Source organism: Abramis brama, assembly GCF_963993115.1.
Source record: "Abramis brama genome assembly, chromosome: 21".
NCBI lineage: Eukaryota > Metazoa > Chordata > Actinopteri > Cypriniformes > Leuciscidae > Abramis > Abramis brama.
This window is the reverse complement of record NC_139983.1, coordinates 7,110,611-7,133,611: the sequence shown is the minus strand read 5'-3', so window position 1 is coordinate 7,133,611 and position 23,001 is coordinate 7,110,611. Positions and strand designations below refer to the sequence as shown.

The window sequence follows — 23,001 nt, the reverse complement described above, 5'->3', positions numbered from 1 at the left end:
GTGTTTAGAGTTAGTCAGAATCCGCTGGATTAGAGTTCTGCACGCTCGCGAATCCTTTCATTATTTCACATATACAATTTGAATAAAAGTATTGTTTTCAGCAGTATTAAAATGCACGATTTGACTATGTCAAAGTAGATCTGTGCATTAAGTCTTAGAGTGTAATTGCAAACTAATAGACCTGACGCTTATTCTTTGTAATGTGTATGTGTTTCTTTGTCATTTATTTTTTTTATAAATTTTGCACTTCATCTTTTTATAAACAATGTTTACTTATAAAAATTTGAAGGCTACATGCAGTTTAAATGTATTATTTACTTCCAATTTTTATCATATGAAATAACTTCATTTAACTTCATATTTTTATTTTAAAAAATCCAACAGTTTTTGTTACGGTACCGAATTTGATACCAAGAACCGTGAAATTTTACTAGTATTGGTACTGACTACTAGAATTTTGGTACCGTGACAACCCTAAGAGACAGGGCTGTACTATTAGGCACTGTAAGGTGTTTAAATAAAACTTCACTCACACATACATAAAACACATGCACGCACACGTGTTAATTACTCATACTTGCGTGTATACTACTGAATACTTAAACAGATGAAATGCTTACACAGTAATGTGAAATGCAGACCAATACATCTAATGTTACTCGCACATTCATACAACCATTCATACAAGCCAGAGTACATCTTCAAACATCACAGTGGTCTTTTGTTACTGAATGAAAAGTGATTTTAAATGAATCAGTTGAATAAGTGATTCAATGACACATTTCAGACTTAGGCTACCTCAACCATTTTTCTCATAAAATTAAGCAATTGTAATAGAAGTGGCATGAATTCTTTGATACTACAGGGTTAAATTAAACTGTGTAAATACATCTAGACCAATAAAATGTCTACCCTTTGTTTCATAATGTCATAGGCGTGTGCATGTGGAGGCCATACAAAGGCTTAAAAGATGTATTCACAAAAAGTTTGTATGTACGCTTGAGTGACATTAGATGTATCGGTCAGCATTTCACATTGTTTTTAAGCATTTCATAGTATACACGTATGTGTGACTACTTGTACATATGCATGTGTTTCATGTACATATGTATGCTTGAGTGAAATTTGTGTTAAGCCCTACTTGGTGCCACTGACACATAATAAACAGAGTGACATGTCGCACTATGGAAAAATCGTTCTATGCAATAAATGAATTAAAAACTTGTGCACCTCTTGATGGAAATAAATGTGTGTGATGTTATTTCCATCAAAAGGTGCATCAATTTCTGGTCAAGATCTTGTACTGACAATGCAAGAGGCCAGCACTCTGTAAAGTCTCCTCCAGCACATCCCAAAGACTTTCAATGAATTTAAGGTCTGGACTCACAGGTGCCAATTCATGTATGAAAACTATACTTCATGGTCCTCACAACCATTCTTTCACAATTTGAGCCTGATGAATCCTGGCTTTGTCATTCTGGAATACGGCCATGATGTGTCTTCCTACATGGTTGTTTAAGAAATGAAAAGCTACACACTCCATCAATTAGGGTTAGAAGAACTGTTGCCAAACATAAAACACGCTAGAAACATAATCATCACTGCAATAATGATCCAATCATAGACAAAAGCATTTGCCTATTTAAATCCAAACATTTTTTACAAATTTGTAAGAAATCTACCCAGCATTGCACATTCGTTCCTCAACTCAAAGAATGAATAAACAGAACACCTATTTCTCCCAACTTGCATTTGTAAGTCATTCACAAATTGAGTTTAAATTATTTATTTTTTAAATATGTGACTGAAAAGTGATAGACCTAAATTTCTAATTTTTTAATTCAGATGTCGATTAATTAAAATGCCAATATGAATCCCAAGAATAGGTCTTGTACTAATAATTGCATGGATTATTCGTATTTATACTAGGGGCGTGCACGAAAATTCCATCTGTAATTATTATTCGAAAAATATAATACTATTTGAATTTTACTACGTTGCTTTGCTGGCCGTTAATGCAGTACCAGTGAATCCATGATAAATCCCAAGCACTAACTTGCAGTTATAAGTAAATGCACTGGGTGGCGCTGTGAATGTCCCTGGCTCAAGTTGATTGTATTTGATCACAATGTCGTCTGCCTCATGAAGTTTGGAATTACTTAGATGAAATGATCTTACTAAATTATATTACAAAAATGAATTACTTTTAATCAAATGAATTAATGGAACCGAGTTCTCATGATATCACCACCACAAGGAGAAACATCCAATCCAAGAGCCAGTCGAATGAGGTAAGACTGCTGTCCATCACTGCAGTCACAACGACTGCAGGAAAGCGATGTACCCCGAGTGAGCCGAAATGATAACTTATCTGATAGCAAAATGATTGAGACATATGCTACCTTTAAAGCAACACCAAGTAACTTTTGCTCTCGGGGTCCCCCTACAGTTGGGAAACAGTATTGTCTTCTACTATTGTCGTAAAATCTGTCATGGTTACACCAGGGGATACACGTGCATTTGTTGACAAGCCGATACCCCCGAACTCTGCAGAAGGAGTTCTCATGTCTAGGGCAGACTGCCTGCGTTGCGTGTGAAATGTCTTCATCCCAGGTACAGTGGCATATATTTCAGCATGTCATATGAATATAATTTCATGGGTTTTATTTTTTTCAAACGCCAAAAGCAGCTCACGTTTACAAGCCAGCGTCATTATAGTAGCCTATTGGCTACTGTTTTACAGAATGCTAATTCAATTCAATGTTTGTGTGGTAGGTAATAGCCATATATCGTCAATATTATAATATCAAGCTACCATAGATGAATCTGCAAAGTTGAAAAATCGATTTGCATTATAGCCTGAGGCAAGACACTTTCACCAGAAAAATAAATAAACAAACATGACTATCAGCCTGCAGTCATTAGGCTAGCCTAAAAGATGATTTTGTCCGTCTAATCATGTATTATTTACTTGCAAGAACGTAGCCCCTACCAAACTTGTACACGCCGTTTAGACATAGGCTTACTTCTGACTTTTTTTTTGTCTGTTGCTGCTTTGGCCATAACAAAAACATACGCACAAAAGCCGGAAAACAAATGCTGGTTGGCCTCTTACGTCCGAATTTGAGGAAGTGGTGGGGGAAGTGACGTATGCTGTAAAGCAGTCGAATTTTGTAGTTCTTTTTGTGCTCGGGTTACTACCCGAACCCCGAAGTTACGTAGTGTCAGTTAAAGCGATACAGACCCCGTCAGGCTATGGCAGACGTGTCATTCAACCTATTGTAAGTCGATGTACCATCACAAGGGTCTTGGAAATATATTATGAAGGTTGAAAAAATACATAGTGTTGCTTTAAGTTTTGTTGAGGGAGACAGGTTTAAGAACAGAAAACGCAAAGTGCTGTTAGAAACTTCGCTTAGCGCACGGTTATCTGTGTCTCTGCAACGTTTTCTCACGCGAACATGTGGATATTGTTTTTTCTTAACATGAACGTGAAACAATATAAACACGATTACCATTTGCTGACTCGACTTGTAGGCTATATGTATATTCTGTACAATAATTGGCACAGTCTGCTTTATTAGCGTTTTTTTTTCATTCACTCTGCTTGAACTTAAATGCTTTATATTTTTTGTTTACACATAGTTTAAGGTTTTCAACTAAAAGAAAACCTTAAGATATAAGCTTGTTGTGTTTGTAAGCTTGTGTATATTGCCCAATCAAAAGCTTGTTCAGAAATGGTGACAAGATTTAATAAAAAAAATAACATCTTTCTCTAATTTATACACACTCAAGAACTTATGAAAAATGTCCGCCTAATTTCAGAATGTGCATATGCACATGGACTTATTCTTCACCTCAGTCGAACGAATTTGGAGTATTCTAAAAGAGCGACCGCTTGCCCAAGGTGAGTTATTTGCATAAAACACAGCCAAATAATGTCCATATAAGGGCTTTCCACACAACCTGTGCTTTCCTGCTTCAAGACAGCGAGCGCACACATCAAACAAACGGGTCAACATGTAATTCAAGTATCTTATCAGAGTAGTAACTGTAAAGAGATAACAGCGTGTAACTGTGATTACAGGATAAAGAAATGACAGTAACAGGTTACTGCGTCCAGAGTGAATGTGTGTATTCCTGCAGAACATTCATCTTATCTGTTAACACTGATTTTGTGTTTCTATTTATATTATCTTTACTATTTTCTTCATTTTTAATGTAGGGATTTAAACAGTCCTTTTGCTGTATAGCTCTTTTGCATATAGCATAGATACTATATTTGCTATTTATGTTTTCATAGCCTTCAGTTTGCACGTCTGTATGAAGGACAGCATTGGGCAGGATGTGGAATAGTAGGTTGTCAATAAAAGTTTTTTTTTTTGATTAATAGAAGAAATAATTGGCCACCTAACTGATTATCAAAATAATCTTTAGTTGTCAGTCTCATAGTCGTCAGTTTCATATTTTGTGGTTAATACGGCTGCGTTCATACAGCATGTATGCGTATGACGAGATGCCGTGCATCTGAAACCTATACTCTGACACCGGTTAAAGCATTTAACGCTGTTGTTGGTTATTTAAAACATCTGATGGATGAACTCGCGCCTCGATTGGACTCATTTTAACAAACTAGCTAGCATCCCTTAAAGCATGTTTTTGAACTGCTAATTTTTAACATAATCTAAACAAAAGGCTAATCAAATGACAAAAGTTAAAAAGTGAGCAAGTGACAAATATCGGTTTCAGAATCGGCAATAGTTGTTTGTAGGGGTGTGACGACATCTCGTACCATGTGACGAGGTGAAAAGCTGTCTCATGGTATCAGCATGACAGAGTTGAGTATGGCAAAACCTTTTACTGTGCTTGCACTATATTGTCCTGTCTTTTACTGCATATGATAATTCATACTCAGAAAGTAGAACTGAAAATGATTAGTTTACAATAGTCACATTTCCTCATTTTCTAAGGCCGCACAATATATTACAACCATTTAAAAATCATAATATAGCATAGTGTCTCAGAGAAGCTCTATTCACAGTAAATGCTCCTCTATGCGAACTCAGTCTCTGCATGTGCTGTTTTTTGGGGTTTCCAATAACGTTCATTTGGGAACGCATATAAAGGCTGAATCCCAATTCTCTGTCTTACCCCTTCCCCTTAGTTTTGCACGTTCACGTGAGTAAGGGCTATCCCAATTCTCATTTTGATCAAGGGGTAGGGCTAAGGGGAAGGGGTAGATACCCCTTAAAACCAAGAATTTTCGCGAGCTTACTTGAAACCAAGGGGTAAACCCAGAATGCACTGCGCAACCGGCAACAAAGGCGGGCATACCATCAAGAAAGTCTCAGTTTCGGCTTAAATGATTGATTGAAAAATTATGACAGTCGTGTTTTGTGCTCTACACAGTCAAACAGTTGGGATTCAGCCTAAGTCTGATGCACTGTGTTTCATAGTGAAGTGTTGCACTGTTATCATTTACATGTGTGAATCACGTCTCAGCAGCTCGGTTAAACTCCATCTCTGCATATGCTGTGAATTTGGGTAACATTTATCTGGGAACCATCACCATTCCACCAGATTTGTAACAAATCATTTATAAACCTAAACCAACACAGGAGAATACATCAATGTGTTTCTAAATATGCTAATTGTTGTTCATCACGATTTCAAAATATAAGTTTAAACCCTCGTTCTGACTTTACATGTTTTGATGTCCACATATTCTTGTTCAAGAAATTACAGTGGCTTCAGCATTTCTATTGTAAAGAATTATATTGAAGTGTCAAATTTCATTATAAGCACCCTCAAACGAAAGCAAGAGCACCCTCGGTTAATATTGTAATTTAGTCACAATCCACTAACCGGTCAAAACTCTGGAGGTTTTGTTCAGTGGTGAGTTCTGAACACTCGTGAATCCTCTCAATAACAAACAAAGAACCGATGCAAGTAAGAGATTATGCAGTGTAGACAACTTTAATGATTTTAATGGAACTTTAAGAGATCGCGAACTGAGATGAGTGACAGCTTTTTAGTGATTGTAAAGGGAGCAGACTTAAGCCTATATAATCCATTGAATAAAAAGTTTTATTATTGAAAAATTTGGCAGATACCGATAATTATACAGTGAGGAAAATAAGTATTTGAACACCCTGCTATTTTGCAAGTTCTCCCACTTGGAAATCATGGAGGGGTCTGAAATTGTCATCGTAGGTGCATGTCCACTGTGAGAGACAATCTAAAAAAAAAAATCCAGAAATCACAATATATGATTTTTTAACTATTTATTTGTATGATACAGCTGCAAATAAGTATTTGAACACCTGTCTATCAGCTAGAATTCTGACCCTCAAAGACCTGTTAGTCTGCCTTTAAAATATCCACCTCCACTCCATTTATTATCCTAAATTAGATGCACCTGTTTGAGGTCGTTAGCTGCATAAAGACACCTGTCCACCCCATACAATCAGTAAGAATCCAACTACTAACATGGCCAAGACCAAAGAGCTGTCCAAAGACACTAGAGACAAAATTGTACACCTCCACAAGGCTGGAAAGGGCTACGGGGAAATTGCCAAGCAGCTTGGTGAAAAAAGGTCCACTGTTGAAGCAATCATTAGAAAATGGAAGAAGCTAAACATGACTGTCAATCTCCCTCGGACTGGGGCTCACCTCGTGGGGTCTCAATGATCCTAAGAAAGGTGAGAAATCAGCCCAGAACTACACGGGAGGAGCTGGTCAATGACCTGAAAAGAGCTGGGACCACCGTTTCCAAGGTTACTGTTGGTAATACACTAAGACGTCATGGTTTGAAATCATGCATGGCACGGAAGGTTCCCCTGCTTAAACCAGCACATGTCAAGGCCCGTCTTAAGTTTGCCAATGACCATTTGGATGATCCAGAGGAGTCATGGGAGAAAGTCATGTGGTCAGATGAGACCAAAATAGAACTTTTTGGTCATAATTCCACTAAACGTGTTTGGAGGAAGAAGAATGATGAGTACCATCCCAAGAACACCATCCCTACTGTGAAGCATGGGGGTGGTAGCATCATGCTTTGGGGGTGTTTTTCTGCACATGGGACAGGGCGACTGCACTGTATTAAGGAGAGGATGACCGGGGCCATGTATTGCGAGATTTTGGGGAACAACCTCCTTCCCTCAGTTAGAGCATTGAAGATGGGTCGAGGCTGGGTCTTCCAACATGACAATGACCCGAAGCACACAGCCAGGATAACCAAGGAGTGGCTCTGTAAGAAGCATATCAAGGTTGTGGCCTAGCCAGTCTCCAGACCTAAACCCAATAGAGAATCTTTGGAGGGAGCTCAAACTCCATGTTTCTCAGCGACAGCCCAGAAACCTGACTGATCTAGAAGATCTGTGTGGAGGAGTGGGCCAAAATCCCTCCTGCAGTGTGTGCAAACCTGGTGAAAAACTACAGGAAACGTTTGACCTCTGTAATTGCAAACAAAGGCTACTGTACCAAATATTAACATTGATTTTCTCAGGTGTTCAAATACTTATTTGCAGCTGTATCATACAAATAAATAGTTAAAAAATCATACATTGTGATTTCTGGATTTTTTTTTTTAGATTATGTCTCTCACAGTGGACATGCACCTACGATGACAATTTCAGACCCCTCCATGATTTCTAAGTGGGAGAACTTGCAAAATAGCAGGGTATTCAAATACTTATTTTCCTCACTGTATATTTTATAATAATTTATATTTGAAAGCCAATAACTGATATATTGGCCAATATATCTAAATCTAAATTTATATAATTTTTAAGAGCCTGATTACAAAAGTCTCATCATTAAAAGCCATGTCCCAAATACTTCAACATAAATCAAACATATACAGTAGACCTACTGTAGCATAGTTTGAACCAGTGAAAGTTTTACAATTAATTGTACACTCCTATGGCCAACTTTCATTATCAAAAAAAATAAATAAAGCCTTACAAATAAATAGTGCCAATAATGCAAACAAGTCTTTGGACAACATCACTTAAAGAACCAAAATGCATGTGCCATGGATAAATAAAATGGCCTCTGCACAGACAATAGGCCTAACGAAATGATTTTAACTAAGCCATATTGCAGATGAAAATGAAAAAGTGCATCAATGTTTTTGAAAAAGACACATCTAAAATTATTATTACTGTTCCAAATAACAGCATTGCTGTTTGAGCTGCACTGAAGCTGTAGAGCTTAAAGGAGTAGTTCACTTTCAAATGAAAATTACCCCATGATTTACTCACCCTCAAGCCATCCTAGGTGTATATGACTTCTTTCAGACGAATACAATCTGAGTTATGTTAAAAAAAATATCCTGGCTCTTCCAAGCTGATAATGGCAGTGAATTGCAATTGCAAAAAAGTGCATCCATCCATCATAAACGAACTCCACACGGCTCCGGGGGGTTAATAAAGGCCTTCTGAATCAAGCGATGAGTTTGTAACGCGTTAAATATGAATATTTTTCTAAGTAAAATTCTAGTTTCCGGCCAAACGCAGTCTACTTGCGTCAAGCGCAACTTATGACGTCGGAAGTAGCGTAGTGCATCATGGCGTAGCATAAATATCAGCAGTACGTCGCATTACTCGCATAAGTTGCTCTTAGACTTAAGTGGAATCTGTATGTTCGTTTGGCCGGAAGCTAGTTATTTTACTTTATAAAGTTTTAAATATGAATATTTTTCATACACAAACTCATCACTTTGATTCAGAAGGCCTTTATTAACCCCCCCGGAGCCGCATGGAGTTTGTTTATGATGGATGGATGCACTTTTTTGAGCTTCAATCTGATGGTTGCAATACACTGCCATTATCAAGCTTGGAAGAGCCAGGATATTTTTAATATAACTCCGATTGTATTAGTCTGAAAGAAGAAAGTCATATACACCTAAGATGGCTTGAGGGTGAGTAAATCATGGGGTAATTTTCCTTTTAAAGTGAACTACTCCTGTAATGAACTTTAGCCATTTAATTAAGTCAACCAAACGCATCCTATATGAAATTAATCAGACATTTATGCAACATAAACATAATATTACATCTTATATCTGCACAAAATGATGCAAATGCACAAGTAAACGAACTAAGTTAAATGCTATTCAGAATGTGTCACTCCTGTTATGGATGCGCTCTTCTCGTAACAATGACAACGAGCTGAAATACAGCAACTAAACCCAAATAATTTACACGGTTTTATTACAATAGTGTTCTCTTTATAATGTTATGTAATATGATAGTCCCAATCATAGTTATTAATGTCATGCATTGCATGCACTTAAGCTGATCACCGGTGTGTTTTACTACCATGTAAGTTCGTAAACAAAAGCATTATATATATATATATATATATGAAGAGTTTGGTTCCAAAACGCGATAAATCCATTTTGATTAATTTGAGTAAAAATGTGTTTTCTTTACCAAGAATTTGGCAAGATGAAAAACGCTATTTTCTGTTTCAAACTTTCACATAGCATATTTAGGTTATAATAACAAAACAAATTCAAATCCAGATTTTGATTTTCAAAGATTTATTATAAAAACTGATCATTTTTTCCCCAAAATGCAATAAATTCATAACACTTTTTTTCCCCAAATGCAATTAATCCATTGAATCAATATAAAAGTTATTTTTCATATTGAAACTGTTGAAAATACACAACAAAATAAGTTGATCCATCCACATATGACAGCCTGAACTCGATCAATATCTTATTAACGTTACAGGCACTGGACTAAAAATACATTCAATCAGCTATCGCTAGGAAATACCTCCTGAACTTTTTTGACGGCGATCATCTGTAAAACGGCTTAGTCCTGCTCGGTTTTCGTTGACTTTGAGTAAAACAACTGAAAGTTTTTCAAAAGATCCCCTGGGTTCAACGTGTCAGCGTGACAGAAGTTTGATGCTGTCGTGTGAGAACAAGCAATAGCCGGCATTTTTCCTCCTCCCGCGCCTCGTCTTCTTAATCTCCTCACGTAAATGATTAGATTTCGATGGCTTACGTTTCTTCCCTACCGCAGAAACCACCACAGGTTCATCAATGCCGTCAAAATTATAAAATATTTTGTTTGATTGTTGATCAAAAAGTACAAAGTAGATAGGAAAAACTAGGATGCCGGGTGTATTCAAAGCGCTGCCGTTGCTGTTTACAGTGCGTGGAATAGTGCGCTGTGATTGGTTGAGAGCGGATTTATCTCATTCTGCAGAGAAAGGAGACTGGCGTTTGTCGCGGTTTGGAAAGAAAGGGAGAAAACATGACAGAATAACACGGCGGATATTGCATTTTACATAAAATTTAAAATTGACTTTTCAATACTGACCCTATACAATACTGATTTTTGCAGGAACTCAATTTTTTTTAAAATGGCGTTTATCGCGTTTTGGAACCAAACTCTTCATATATATATATATATATATATATATATATATACACACACAAAATAATAATACAACTTACATTTGCACAAAACAAAAGGCTGTGTATGCACACGCAAACTTAAAGTCATGAAGGTGTAACTCTGCTGTGGATGCGATTATCCTGCAACAATGTGCACTGAAACATGGGCGTACAGAGAATTCACAACGTTCTTTTACAGTAGCATTTTCATTCTAATTTTGTGTAGCCTATATGACAGACTTACGGCCACATTTTCCTATCGGGTCGGTATCGATGACATTAAAATTGATCATATATCGGATGATACCGATATGGTGGCCGATATATTGTGCATCCCTAATTGTTATTATATATGCATTTTAAGCTCCTTTAAAAAGCCACTCAGGTCTATTTTTATTACCATAAAAAAAAATCCTGTATACTTGAATATTCGTCAAAATAATCGACCGGTTACTCGATTACCAAAATAATTGTTAGTAACAGCCATACATTTCAAAATGCATCTTCATCGTTTTGCATTTTGTAACTTTCAGTATTTTTCCAGTCATATTTTGTCATTAAAGATTTCTTAAAAAAAGCATTAAAATATAGTCTCGTCTTGTTCTCGTGAACCCAATATCGTGCATCATCTCGTCTAGTGAGCTTGATGTTCATTATGACAACCAACACATCTACCTCGGACATCCAACACTCAAGAACTACATCTCACTAGGTCAAACAAAATAGTAGCCTAAACTATCTTAAATGAAAGCGTCAAATCTCTGAATAAACTCAAGTTTAGACCTTTCCAGACAAACTTGTTACAACACCAAGAAGAGACTAAGACTAACACCTGCAGGCACAAAACTTAGCACTTCCATTAAAAACACTCTTCAAACGGCATTGGACTACACGCGCAATACATAAATACAGGTGTGATGACATCACTGAAGCAGTGAACCCTGGGAACCATAAGGGCCCCCTAACACTCCTGCCTATATTAAAGAGCATTTTAAGTTATTTCTCATGTGGCTTCTTCCATCCTCCTTTTGAAACAGCCCATCTCCTACCTAAGCTGGTTAGGGGTTCCCTTATCTCTTTGAAACTCTCTCTCGCCCCATCCTCCTGCTTGACTTTCAGTGCTTTGGGGGAGCTGGGAGAGCTGCTGAGGGAAGGGGAAAGATGTGTTATTCACAGAAAAACAAACAATACATTAGGAGTTCAATATACCAAGAATGCAACAACTGCAATGTCCCAGAAACACCAAAAAAAAAAAAAAACTCAGTTAGAAAACTGATACAGATAACCTGTAAATGGCCTGAGCTTGTGCCATGATTTATACAAAGAATGAGTGGAAAATGTAAAGAGAACATTTAAATGAAGTACTTGAGTGGTTAATTCTATGTTGTATATTGTGTGCTCCAAATCGGTAACTCTAGAGCAGTGTTTCTCCACCCTGATCCTGAAGGACCCCCAACACTGCACATTTTCTTTGTCTCCCCAATCAAACACACCTCATTCAACTCATCAGCTCATTAGAACAAACTGCAGGAGCTGAAATGTGTCAGAAAGAGGGGACTTTCAGGGCGTTTTTACACAGCGTTGGTCTGGTTTCACACAAAACAGAACGCGGGTCAATTGATTTTTTATTAATTTGGTGCCATTATGCGCAGCAAAGTAAACGAAACTTGGGTTTACTGTATGTGTGTCGCATGAAGGCGGCTTTTGGCTGTTTGCAAAGGCTCTTTTGAGGAAACAGTGGATTGCTATTAATTTGTTTCCCTGATTGCACACGATATGCGCGAATACTTTGCAGGCTCACTATCTCTCATAAGGTAAATCATCAACTAGGCTTGTGCCGATGGACGATATCATCGTTTTATTGTATTACTATCATCCCTTACATGTTTTTTATGGAACTAAATACATTGTAATCAGCTAAAACGCATGCGCAGGTTACTTTACTTCCTGAACAAGCGCGCACTCGACTTAGTGTTGCTTTCACATTCATGCGAATCGCGGCACAGTTTAGTCACAGGCACAGGTAGTCTCGGGTTCAGTACCTCGGCGCGCTCCCAGGTCCACATGACAGCTTTCACATTAGCAATTTCTCATGCGAACCATGCCCCATTCTGAACTAACCTGCCAGTGTAAAGACGCCCTCAAAACGTGCAGTGTTGGGGGTCCTCCAAGACCAGAATACCTGAATGATACCTGAATTGTTCCAAGCTGATGGTTTTTATTACTCATGCTTGCCTCCGCTTGTGTCATATACCTCATTTTTTATATTGTGATATACATCTTCAGCATGAAATAAAATTACTAAACATTATCGTGATTAAGATTTTTCATATTGCCCACCCCTAGGGCCAAGTGTCACACGAATGGACACAAACACAAGACAAGGCTTTTCATCTCTATCTCTTATTTGCCACAGACATCAATTTCAATGCATGTTTTGGTATGGTACACTTCCTCATAACACATCCCATAATGATTACATTAGTTGAGAGGGGCGAGTAGGTGGTGCTTCACTGCTGTTTGCATTCCTGACATTAGTATTTACAATACAAAGGTGATGTAGTTTAGTCACAGGCACAGGTAGTCTCGGGTTCAGTTTTAAGGAGATTAAATGGACTTAAAATACTTTAAGTTTTTTAAAGGCACAATATGTAATTTTGCTAGAGGTCGCTTATTCAAAACAAAGGCGTAGCTTGATGATGCCGACACTGAGTGTGGAGCCATGGAAAGTGTCGTCTTCACCTCCACAGCCGATGGAAAGCAATCCGAAATCATGTTCATGGATGAGCTAATGTATTTAAGTTTAATGTTACTGTGGTATGAAGCAGGGAAGGGTCGAGAGCCTGGGATATTTTACGTTTATTGTGCTTACGCCGCAGTCAGCAGATGCCGGTCCTTTCGTTTTGTTGTTTTTCTTTTACGATTAAAGTTATGATTAAAGTTACATTTAATGTCTGCCTCCTCCTTCCCTGAACTTGAACATTGTTCCAGTTAGGCTACGTTTGATCACTTAAATTAACATTATATTTTTCTAATGAAATAGAAGCACATGCTGAATTACTACTCATACAGGTCACTTTACTTGAATTAATATTGTGGGGCAACTCATACTAGAATATCATACTAACAAAAGCTGGATGACTTGTGTCGCTAAATAGCATGCAATTAATTTAAAACATATTATATGATGGAGAAAATGCTGTTACTGTGGCTATGATAGCCACTTGACAAAATAGCATTGTCTCTGAGGCATGGTACAAACATGTTATATACTCGCTGTAAATCAAGAAAACAAGAGATTATAACAGTAAGACTAACCGTGTTGAATAACAATGATTCGTTTTCTGTCGATAAATGTCTCCAAATAGTCTAATAAAACGCATAATATATTAAAGCATCTTTGGGGTTCCATGGTTTCTACGGAAGAAAAACCTGAAATCAAGGATAGCGCGGATATGATGCCACTGACAGGCGACGCAATGCATGTAAAATTGTGGATTTCTCTGGATCAAAACATTGTTGGAAACATTTGGGATAATGAGTCAACAAAACATAAAACTAATATATAACTAATATATACTAATATAAAATATATAACGAGTGGTTTCAATCCAAAAATCCTACATATTGTGCCTTCAATTAATTTGTATGGGTTTCAGTGGTGTGATCACAAAAGGTTTCCACTTATGGAGTGCTGACCACTTGTGATTGAACCACCAAAAACATCTTACCAGGTAGAAACGAGGCCTTTGGCTTTTTATTTGCACTAAACACTAAACCCATCCTTTCATTATTTCATGTCATGTCACAATACACTCAACTACTGTGTTGCCACAACGTATGAAACTCCACAAACAAAAACCTGAAAAACTTCAAATCACCACTTTATGAATCAGGTTAGCAGCTCAAACAGCTATAAATGCTCTTTTACGCGCCGCCTTGTTACAACTATCATACAAATCATATAACAATCAGTATATATTCTGTCCAATACTTGATTCAGTAGAGATTTAATACAATATTTTACAATCTAAATAAGAAAAAAATAATGTATTTTTTTATTATTATTTATATCCCAAAAGACAAAACAACTTCAAAAGTTAACCTTGGTTCTTAATAAGGATGAACATGTCAAATTCTTTTAAGCAATTAACCAGCATCATTACCCATTTAAAATCGCCTTATCAACAAGCCATAAATAAAATGTGCACTCACAGCCAAGACTGAGACAACAGCACTAAATAATTATCCAAACGGCTACTTTCCATACAAAGTATCTTAGTATAATTAGCTAGTTTAATTATCAGTAAACATATGTTCCTCAACTATGAGAATTAGTGAAGAGGACAGATTTCTGAGTTCAGAAAGGAATAAAAAAAAAGAAAAAAAAGTGTGTTAATCTGCACACAGACTGTGTGTTCTCCAGTCCTCATCATTGTAGTGCTATACTGACTATGACTAGAAAAAGATATCGGCCTTAATGATCACAGAATGAATAAAGCATAACATACCACACTGCCCTCATCTTGTGAAAGGACATTTTTCAAATTATTAGTAAAGAGAAACCTCTTTATCCCAAGTTGTGCATACTGCACATTATCCTCTAAATTTTAGAATTTAGACAATTTTAGCCGGCAGATGAAATTACCTAGCAGCCTATGGAGGAGTGATCCAGGTCTCAGATTTCATCCAAAATATCTTAATTTGTGTTCCGAAGATGAACGAAAGTCTTACGGGGTCGGAACAACATGAGGGTGAGTGATTACTGACAGAATTTTCATTTTTGGCTGAACTATCCCTTTAAGGCATTTGGTGAACACTATGGATGCACGCGCTGTGATCCCGACTCGCAGATGAGTTATCAAAATATACAAAAATTATTTACAGCATAGTAGAGCATAGTCAAGTCACCTTTATTTATATAGCGCTTTTCACAAAACAGAGATTTTTTAAAGCATCTTTACAGTGATAACAGGAAAAAGCTGCAACAAAGTTGGTTTAGGCTTTACATTAGCTCTAGAAGAAAATAGTGTCATAGTCCATATTAAGTAAGTTAGTAATCATTAGTACATAATTTAGTTAATTTATCTAGATAGCAGCTCTGGAGAAAACAGTGATGTCATCGTCCAGTTCAGTTCTAATACAATGGTGTCAACGCAGGCAGATCAACAATATTGTTGAATATTAAGCATAGACTACTTCAGTTGTATGAATGTTTCATTTAAATGCACTTAATTTACAACATACTATTTCAGTTTTATACATTTTGTGGCATCTACATTTTTATTTAAAAGTGTTCAGAGACAACAACTTTGCTAATAAATCGGAATGAAAAATCGGTTATCAATATAATGTGATACACAAACCAGAATACCTCAGATGGTACACAGCAAGTTTTATTTTCAGCACTATTATTTTTTACATTTTTGATTTTCCATTTAGGGTTTGAAATCCAAACACCTTCCACACATCGCTTCTCAGGCCATGTCCACACTAATACGTTTTCGTTTGAAAACGTATATTTTTCTCTCCGTTTTGGCCTTCCGTCCACACTGAGACGGCGTTTTTATTAATGAAAACAAAGCTTTTTTGAAAACGCACTCCAAAGTGGATACATTTGAAAACGCCGTTTTCACGTTGTAGTGTGGACTGTGAATCAAATTGTCAGGAGTGGTGATCGCTGTTTCCGTGGAGACATTGCTCTTTTTTTGACAGTATTGTTATGATGATACAGCGTGGATAACGTGCACAATTGTGTTAAGATTCAAAAACTTTATTGTTCATCAGACGAAACAAAAGCATTTAATTTCCACATGCGTGTAAGCCAAGGTGGCGAGAAAGGCAAGATTGCATACTATAAAAAAATAATAATAATACATAAAAAACTTCAGCATTCGAATAGTATTGATTTTTTTAATATTCAAATTATATTCGAATTTTGGAATTCGTTCCAACAGCCCTAGTGTGGAGCAGTCCTTAAAGTGTTAGTTCACCCAAAAATGAAAACCCTGTCATTTATTCACCCTTATGTTGTTCCAAACCTGTATGAGTTTTTTTCTTCTGTTGAACATAAAATATATTTTGAAGAATTGATTTCCACAGTAGGAAAAAAAAAAACTATGGAAGTCAATGGCTACCCTAAACTGTTTGGTTACCCACATTTTTTACTGAATCATCTTTTATGTTCAACAGAAGAAAGAAACTCATGCAGGTTTGGGACAACATAAGGGTGAGTAAATGACATAATTTTCATTTTTGTGTAAACTATCCCTTTAAGACACCAGTTTACAGGTGGCAGACAATTAAGATCACAGTTACAATAACTTAAAACACGATAGAAACATTTCTACTGACTCCAGAAGAAAATTAACGTGAGATGTCCAGGATTCCTGTTCATCTGCGAGAACATGCCATGAGCATATTGTTGTGATTTCCCTTGCCAAATTTAAGACCTCTTGAAATAATAATTAGGACTTTTCTTAAACCATTTCAGATTTTTAAGACTTTATTACCTTAAACTTATTTTAAGACTTTAAGGACTGAGCAGCAGAATAACTGCTCACACCGTGTCCTAACCAGACGCAATGCGATAAGATTCCAGCGACAAGCAATTTATCCGTTCACAACACAACTAGTGATGCAACAACATCAATCATAAATCACTCCCAATCAGAAGGGCGTGTGAGCAGGCTCTCTTTCTCTCTGCAAACACTCCGTTGACCCTCACTTGCAACCAAATGGGAAAGTAATGGTTTGTAAATTTCTACCAATACATTTCCATGTCTTTTCCATGACTTTTGAGGCAAATATTCATGACCTTATGTTCCATGAAATGTCTGTGTATACATGTAAAATAAGAATAAAAATCCATGTTCAAATTTAAAATCACAGCATATCTTAACTAATTAATGACAAGCTATGAGGTTTAATACAAAATAAATACCAGTAAGGCAGTTAGACAATAAAATACTGTCAGCATGCACGAGTATTTGAAATTGAAAGCAGCCTTCTGTCAGTGGGTTTCATATTTTTTATATACAAGCCCACTGCTTTCCAAACGACATAAATATCGCATCGATACATGTATCGGCATAAGTATCAATACTGACATAAGTATCGATACCGATACACAAAATACTCAGCATCGCTGTCGGCTCTGATACTGCCATTCTTTGCCGGATCGGGTATCGGTCAGACGAGACCGATCCAAATCTGATATTGTGCGTATATTATTGTGTGTTATTGTTAAGCCTCACAAAAGGCACAAAAACATTATAAATAACCATCAACTTTTCATGCACTATATAATAAGTGTTCTACAGCCATTCCATAGTTTAATGTGGCGTAGAGATGAATATTGAAGTCGTTAAATTCAAGTAGCCTAAGTGCTTCCCTCCGCTGCGGCTGTCAGTCATTCAGCACTCAAACAGCACGTCACGTTCGGTGACCACAGTCAACACGATGAAACTCTCTCCAAGATGATTCAATGCTACTATTATTTTACTTGATCTGTAGATAAAGGTCTATGGTTTTGCATAAAATGACTTTATCTTGCTGGAGTTTATTGCTGTTCATGTAACTTTCTCCCGGGTGTCTTTTAGATCACAACACTGGAGTAGAGAGCGCTATAATTGTTCTAAACACGCACAGTAACTGACATTTTTAAACTGTTAAAAAAAAAAAAGGCTCAAACTATTGCATTGATAAAATACACCGGAACTATGCATCAATATCTCTTCCCTTTTTGCTTTGAACTTTTCAATGACTCCATGTTGCTTCAAACACATCGTTCTGCGCACAGGATCCGCATTAGTGCTTTGTGCCGCTCTGTATTGGAGCCTTTCATAGTATAATACTTTTGGGCAATGAAAGATTATTAATAGCCTATCTATAATATGTTGCTGCCTCATTAAAACAGCTGCGCTCTACATTTAAAAGAAATGTCTTTTAATTTTATAGTATATAGTATAAATATATTTACTTCTTTTTCATGAATGTATTTTACAACAAAACAAAGAGCAATGAGTAACATTTTAACAGATTTAGTGCTACACTTATTCACTTTTATTTGTTCTCCATCTCCACTAAATAACGTTTTTTCCCTACGCGTAACATCAAGCAAAGCGCACGTTTCTATGTGCATATCCTGGGCAATGAGAATGCCCTTGTTATTCGCTTCAACCTTTCCGAACTTTATGAGAGATTATTTTACTGAGGGTTTGAGTGGTGTGTGTGTGTGTGAGGAATTGGCAGAAAGCAGAATACGTGTGTTTCTAAAGCACACACAGCGTCATTACACATCTGTGGTTAAAAACTAACCTCAGAATCGATCCAGAAATGTTGGAGTGAATCTTTTCTCCCACCCCTATTGTATAGTATGACCAACACAACATTAGATAGACTAAACATGAACTGATCTTTCCTGTATGCCAGGCCTATATGCGTTGATGCTTCCTCTGCAGACTGCTTTACTCTCGCGGGTCAAAGACCAGAGTGTAATCGCAGCCTTTGTGGTTATATCTCGTTCTATCATATCGGGATATTATAATGCAATTAATCGTTCAGCCCTACTGTATAGCATGGGAGTGGCAACAATGTTAAATAAATAAATAAATAAATAAATGAATGAATAAGTAAATAAAAGTGTCCACTGTCCAGTAACACTGACAGTAACTTTACAAAGTGGCGGTGAGAGACAAACTTTTGGAACACAAAATTTGGTAACCAAAACAGCTTTGGCTCCTATTTACGATTAATCTCATTGGATAACCATGAATCATCAAGATAAAGTCCCTATTTGAATTCAAAACACAGTCAAGTTTATTTTTTCTGCTATTTAGACCAAAGTACAAACTGCAACTGCCAGACGTTACCCCATCTCAGGGTCAGAAATTCACTTTTCCATTAAGGGGCCCCTTGCCATTGATTTCCAGGGGCATCTTTTATGATCACCTGTGTTGTCTTGTCAAATACTTACATTTACATTTAATTACTTAAATCAATCAGAACACTATATAGACTGATACTGCATCTGAAATAGCATAAATGTTTATTTACACAGACTGTTTAATGTTACTCATAAATTATAAAAATAACAGGAACTCTTTACATGTCATACTTGTCAATTAATGCTCTTGATATTGTAATAATGATTATTAATATTTTTTAATAGAATGAAAAAAAAATGTTTTCGCGTTTGGGGAAACTGCACGTCATATTCTGGCTACACGGCTAAAATCTAAGAACCATGAATTATTTTAATGATTTTTACGCATTACAAAATGAAGACAATCTTATCAGCATGATGAATAAATGATATTAACTGGAATAAACTGTACACAGAAAGGGAGCAGAGAACGTGACCGATTGTGAAGGGCGACTTTAAGCTCTCACGAACACTCCCGTTAAAATCACGGGAACGCACTACACTGCGACATGAAGCTCTTTACATCGAATCTGCACTTTATTGTTTATGATGGGAGAATTCAGTCAGAGAGCGCATGCACTGCCACTGAGCAAAACACTGTTTCAGCGATGACTAATCTGAACACCTCTGATTGACCATCACATTCATAAGCTCAACAGAATCGTGTGTGACTGGTTATAATGCTCAACGCTGCAAAACGAAATCTGATGCAATGCTGGAGTCGGATGGATCGAATGAACGTTATGTATTATAATTTATTTAACCAGTATTACCACAAAGGCTTCTCTTTGGATTCTCTTACATAAATATTTTGAAGCTAATTTCCATGACTTTTCCAAAACTTTCTGGGCTTATTTATTTTTCCAAAACTTTTCCAGGCCTGGAAATTGCTATTGTAAAATTCCATGACTTTCCCAGGTTTTTCATGACCGTACGAACCCTGAGAAAGGAAACCAAACCAGCTAAAAGCGCATCCTGTGTGCCAAGCTCATTTTTGCACGTGTGAAGGATTATGTTTTACATGGATATTGAAACACAAGTGAAGTACAAAGCCTAGCATACATAATAAATAATAGTTAGCATCCAAATGCATCATGTGCATTTGGATGAACGACGTGCTGAATGAGCGAGGTTGTCTCCATGAGCCCAACACCGGTTTGTTTCAGTTTCACTTTAAATGAATTTTTTTTTTTGTCTTGATGTCTTTATCTTGATGTCATTCTTGTTCTGTTCTGAATACCGTTTAAATTGAATGGATTTGTTGTGGAGTGAAGGGAACTAAAATAGCCTATAGCTACGTTAATAGTGTTATAAACATTTTGCTTTAATGTAATAGAAAAATGCAACTTAAACGGGAATTATCTGGGGAGGGGGTTGGGGTTGGGTTGCTTTTAATGGTCATGAATAAACGTGTTCTTTGGGATAAATCCAAGATGGGAATAGAGTAATCAGTTGGGGGACTCCTTAAGAACTTGGCCTTAATGTTATGTTACCTTGTTATTAAACTTACCTTTATAGCTTTAATTGCTGATTTTGTAATCTGGGTCATCTTTGCTTTGGATATAGGTGGTTTGTATTCATTCAGTGAGTACAGCTGAAAAACAAAAACAAAAATATGGTGCATTTGTGATTTAACATTCTTTTTAATGCAAGTTATTAATTTAGTCTAATGTGATCTGCTGGATGCATGTATATTCATTACATGTATATTAGGGAAGTACCAATATGAACATTTTGGCCGATACCGAATTGATAACCAATAATTATTTATATTTGAAAGGCGATAACCGATATATTGGTCGATAAATCTAAATCCAAATTTTTTATATAATTTTTGAGAGCTGGATTACAAGAACAAAAGTCTCACAATTAAAAGCCATGTCCCAAGCACACAATTATAATGATGTTCTCATTATAATTTTATGTAGCCTATATGACAGACTTGCATGTTGCACATAACTGTATTTTCCTTTTTGAAGTTATACCAATCATATTTCAAGCAATTCAAAACCATCATGGCGAACAGTGTGCATCTGAAGTGTAGCTGAAGGAAATAACCCATTATTTATCGGCTTTAATATATCGGCTTGATAAGGATAACATTAAAAATATACATTTAACGGCCGATATATCACGCAACCCTAACATATATTTGTAGTATATTGGCATTCAGTAATTCACTGTTTTTTTATTTATAAAACAACATCTAACAAGAGCAAAAGACATATATCATACATTTCAGTTTGTTGCTATTATGTTGTAACTACAAGGTGTATTACAGGGATACTGCAAATTTATATTTGCAATAAAATCACATTGTCCTTTTACACAAGGCTCCTTTTTTGGGACTATTTTTGCCTTTTCTCTAAACGTATATGATTTACACTGCTAAACCATAAAAACATACAACTCATTTGTTGATTATAATTCTTTAATTCAAATAAACTAGCCCACGAGAATGAAAATGCACACTGAAACACGAACTAATTGATAAAGATATGACCTCACTGAACTAGTTCAGAGAAAAGTGAAGTCTATTACATTGAGACAGGTTTAGATGTTCACTAGCACGGCTAATCGTCCGCTGCTAACTGTTAGCAATTCAGTTTTAAAAACAAAGGCAGTAAGTTATCTCAAAACCCATTGAGACAACCTACAATATCTTTGGGCATCACATGACTTTTCCAGGGTTGAAGCATTTTTGTACTGATTTGAAACATCATGTTTGTTATGCCGTAAAAAGCAGTTAAGTTTGAGCGGCCTATGATGCCCTGTTGTCTATGTAAGCTCAGCTGCTCACCAGCACTTACACGAAGCGGAAACATCAGCGCTCATATTACCAGCACTTCCTAAATAGGATTAAATATACTTAAGCAAAAAAAGACTATAATTAAGAAAATGCATAAAAAAAATTACTTTTAGCTGCCGGACAATTTTTTTGTTTAATATTATTGGCCAACACGTTTTCCACTAAGATGACGGGGAAAAACGCCAAACACTGCACTAATCTCAATTTATTGCATTTAACGTTACTCTTTCGGTTTTCAAAATGCACGCAAAGATTCACACAGACCTATCAGATTTTTAAAGATTAAATTTTGAAATTATGTAAGATATATATATGGCCTGCACCATGAAACCGGCTTGATGACAACACAGGCCTACACTCGAGTTTATCGTGTCTACATTCATACAAATAAATATCATACAGACCTCGCCGTTAAACGCCTTGACGGCCTCCATTGTACAGACTTGAAAGTGTTCTTTCAAACAGATAAAAACCGTTATGCCTCTTCGTCCTTATAACCGGCCTGACGCACGCATGTCCTGAAGTTAGCGGTGGTCGAGATGGAGGAGGGCGCTAATATGGCTGACAACGAGAAGACAAACACAGACCGAATCATCCCGGAGTCGACTCCCCCAGAGAGACTCGCGATTCAGTAGGTTGGGGAAATGAACAATGCCCTGTAAATGATCTCAAAGGTGCCCCCACACTCTCTATATGCAATATTCCTGTGAAAAATCAAGTTATATACTTAGGAATTGTAATTAATAAAGGCCAAAAACAAGATGTAAATTACATTTTGATCCTCTAATATTAAAACCCAAAGGAAACTCGATTCTTGGCTGCAAAGAGATTTAAGAGGAAGAATTTTAG

General features: G+C 36.6%; 1 protein-coding gene across 3 annotated transcripts in view; it reads right to left on the bottom strand.

Annotated features, from left to right (window-relative positions):
- The window catches only part of scaf8 (SR-related CTD-associated factor 8), a 51,099-nt gene extending 28,354 nt beyond the window's left edge, over window positions 1–22,745 (bottom strand). The window contains exons 1-3 of one of the 3 annotated variants that reach the window (XM_084096048.1): window positions 22,557–22,721; window positions 20,854–20,937; window positions 11,467–11,561 (exon numbers count right to left, since the gene is read on the bottom strand). Coding sequence is in view for 1 of the 3 variants with exons in the window: in XM_084096047.1 (XP_083952173.1) it covers window positions 20,854–20,937; window positions 22,557–22,586 (114 nt within the window). In the remaining 2 variants the exon portion in view is untranslated. Of the gene's footprint in view, window positions 1–11,466; window positions 11,562–20,853; window positions 20,938–22,556 lie in introns of all 3 variants that reach the window. The other 2 variants (XM_084096049.1, XM_084096047.1) reach the window with 2 other exon arrangements.
- Window positions 22,746–23,001: the final 256 nt, after the last annotated feature.